The sequence below is a fragment of the Condylura cristata genome, unplaced genomic scaffold (genome assembly GCF_000260355.1).
Source record: "Condylura cristata isolate star-nosed mole 26May11 unplaced genomic scaffold, ConCri1.0 scaffold00058, whole genome shotgun sequence".
Taxonomy (NCBI): Eukaryota; Metazoa; Chordata; class Mammalia; order Eulipotyphla; family Talpidae; genus Condylura; species Condylura cristata.
The window spans coordinates 996,823-999,331 of NW_004567159.1; the positions used below are offsets into that span (position 1 = coordinate 996,823).

The 2,509-nt window shown below is 70.1% G+C and overlaps 1 protein-coding gene across 1 annotated transcript in view; it reads right to left on the bottom strand.

Moving 5' to 3' along the window:
• Positions 1 to 2,509, bottom strand: part of TTLL10 (tubulin tyrosine ligase-like family member 10) — a 7,852-nt gene that overhangs the window by 4,897 nt on the left and 446 nt on the right. Inside the window, exons 2-6 of the mRNA XM_012734545.1 lie at positions 2,162 to 2,455; positions 1,953 to 2,082; positions 1,513 to 1,587; positions 1,042 to 1,127; positions 422 to 646 (exon numbers count right to left, since the gene is read on the bottom strand). Of these exons, the coding sequence (XP_012589999.1) occupies positions 422 to 646; positions 1,042 to 1,127; positions 1,513 to 1,587; positions 1,953 to 2,082; positions 2,162 to 2,455 (810 nt within the window). The remainder of the gene's footprint in view (positions 1 to 421; positions 647 to 1,041; positions 1,128 to 1,512; positions 1,588 to 1,952; positions 2,083 to 2,161; positions 2,456 to 2,509) is intronic.

Here is a 2,509-nt window from a genome sequence, read left to right on the forward strand (position 1 = left end):
GGTGGGGCGCAGACTGGGCCCTGTGGGGGGGGTCTGTGGAGAGGCGGGCCATTCCGGGCAGGGGCTGTGGGTCTGGAGGCCCAGAGGCCGGGGGCCGCGTCGCTGCACCCCGGTGCCACAGGAGGCCCCGGAGCTCGCCCCAAGGCAGAGGCAGGGGGGCCGCTGCCTCAGGCCTGGGGCCGGCTGGTCCGGGAGGGGAGGCGTGGGGAGGGCAGCCTGCCCGGCTGGCTGAGGGGCGGCTCAGGTGGGCACTGGCCCCTGCCCGGGAGCCCACCTCCGCTGACCCTGACTCCCAGCACCCCTCTCCCTGCCCAGGTCCTTCAGAGTGGCCAGCCAAGACTGGGGGAAGGGTCAGCCGTGCTGTGTCCTCCCCTCCCCCTGCCTTGACCACGCCCCCTCCCTCCCGGCCAGGACCCCGCACCAGGGCCCAGGGCAGCCCCACCCGAGCGCAGCCCTATAGTGCGGGCCCGACACCTCTGCACGACCCGCGCCTGGGGCACCCGGAACCACATCTTGCGGTAGACGGGGTCGTCCTCTGAGCTCTGCGTCCTGGTCTGCAGGGCAGCCGCGTCTTCCTGGTTCCTGAGCAGAAAGATGCCTTTGCCCTGGTTGGAGGCCGTGGGCTTGCAGATCCACATCTGGGTTTCTGCGGGGAGAGTGCCTGAGCCCAGGCCTGCCCTGACCCCACCACCCGGCCTCGCCTGGGCTCAGTCCTGACCACGCCCACCAGCCCTGACCACGCCCATCCCTCTCAGCCCGACCACGCCTCCGGCCCTAGCCACGCCCCAGCCCTGGCCACGCCCTCTAAGCCTAGCCACGCCCCAGCCACAGTCCTGACCATGTCCCTCTCGCCCTGACCACGCCCCTCCACTGGCCTCGCCCCAGATATATCTTCCCAGCCTCAGGCCAGACCATGCTCCTCTGACCCCTGCCCACCCCAGCCTCAAGGTGGGCAGCCCCTGGGGTTGGGGTGGGCCCGGGTGCCACCTGCTCCCACTGAGTTCTGCCTCCTGGGAGCGGGCCGCGGTCAGAGCCTCTCACCGTCAAACAGGGTGAAGAAAGCCTCTCTCTCGTCTCTGATGTCCAGGCGGTAGGTCTCCGGGAAAAATTCCTCCATCTTTAGGACCCTGGGGGAGCAGGGAGAGGGGAGGACACAGCAAGGCTGACCCTTCCCCCAGTCTTGGCTGGCCACTCTTAAGGACCAGGGCAGGGAGAGGGGTGCTGGGCGGCCTGCTGTCCCCACGCGGCCTCTGCTCCCTTCCCAGCCCGGGATATTTCCCAGCTGCTCGCGTGGGCCCTGGCCAGCTACTACTGCCCCCCACTCCCCCCACACACACTGTCCAGCCAGGCTGTGCCAGTGTGTGAGGGGTCAGCAAGGCCCCTGGGTGCACCAGGTGCTCAGACTTGGCCTCTGGCCTGCCGGTGCCCTGGCACGGGGTGTCCCCACCCTGTCACCCACTACCAGCTGTTCTCCTTGGGGCAGGGCTCTCCCAGGGGCTCGAGCGCCCTTACCTCTGTGGCCCGGGGTGTCCTGGGCTGCCTGTCCACTCCAACTCCTCGAGGGCAGGCGCTGCGCCCTCCTCATGTCTGGGGAGCGGGCGCGGGGCCTGTCTGAGTGGTTGCTGCAGGGCGTGAGGGAAATGGGGGCGGGGTCTGGGGAGGGTGGGGCACGTGGACTTTGGAGAGACACGGGCGGTCAGTGCACCGGTAGCCTCAGAAGGGGCAGGTGAGTGGGGGACGGCTGGACTCGGAGTGAAGACGGCAGCGGGCCATGGGCTGGGGAGGGGGCACAGGTGGTCAGAGGGCCCGGCAGATGGACGCAGACAGAGATGGACGTGCACAGTTGGTACAGGGGGTCCCGTGGGTGACCATCGCCTGGAGGGAGGGCCTGTGGCCGAGTTTGAGGGTGCTGGGCGCGCGGGACAGAGGGGGCAGGGCTGGCCAGGGCTCACTTGGGCTGGGGGCCCAGCTCAGTCCTGGGAGCCTTGGTCGTGGCCCGCGAGCTCTCCCGCAGGACGCTGAGCAGCCCGATCTTGGTGGTGAGGAGCGAGTTGTTGGGGAGCTGGTACAGCAACTGCTCTCCTGGCGGGGCAGAGGGGCGCATGAGCGCGCGGGCCGCGCCCAGCCCGCCGCGCCCCCGCGGCCCTGGCCGCGCCCCCACCTTCGCGGAAGCTGCAGTAGCTGTCCCTGCTCTTGACCTCGCACCATTTGAGCATGTAGTCTTCTCGCCGGCCGTCCTGGATGCGCTGCCAGCCCTTGCTCTTGCAGTAGGAGCTGATTCTGTGGGGGCGCGGGGTGACGGCGCGGGGCGGGGGCCGGGGCAGGGCGGGGCAGCGGTGTATGGGCGGGGCTGGGTTGGAGGTTGTGGGCGGGGCCTGGATGGGGCCTTGTGGCCAGGAATCGGTAAACGGCAGCGCCCTGGGCGGCGCTCCGCCCTCCAGGCCGGGGCTCCTCTCTGGGGAGCAAGAAGCCCATGGAGCTACCAGGAACGCAACGCGTTGGGGAAACC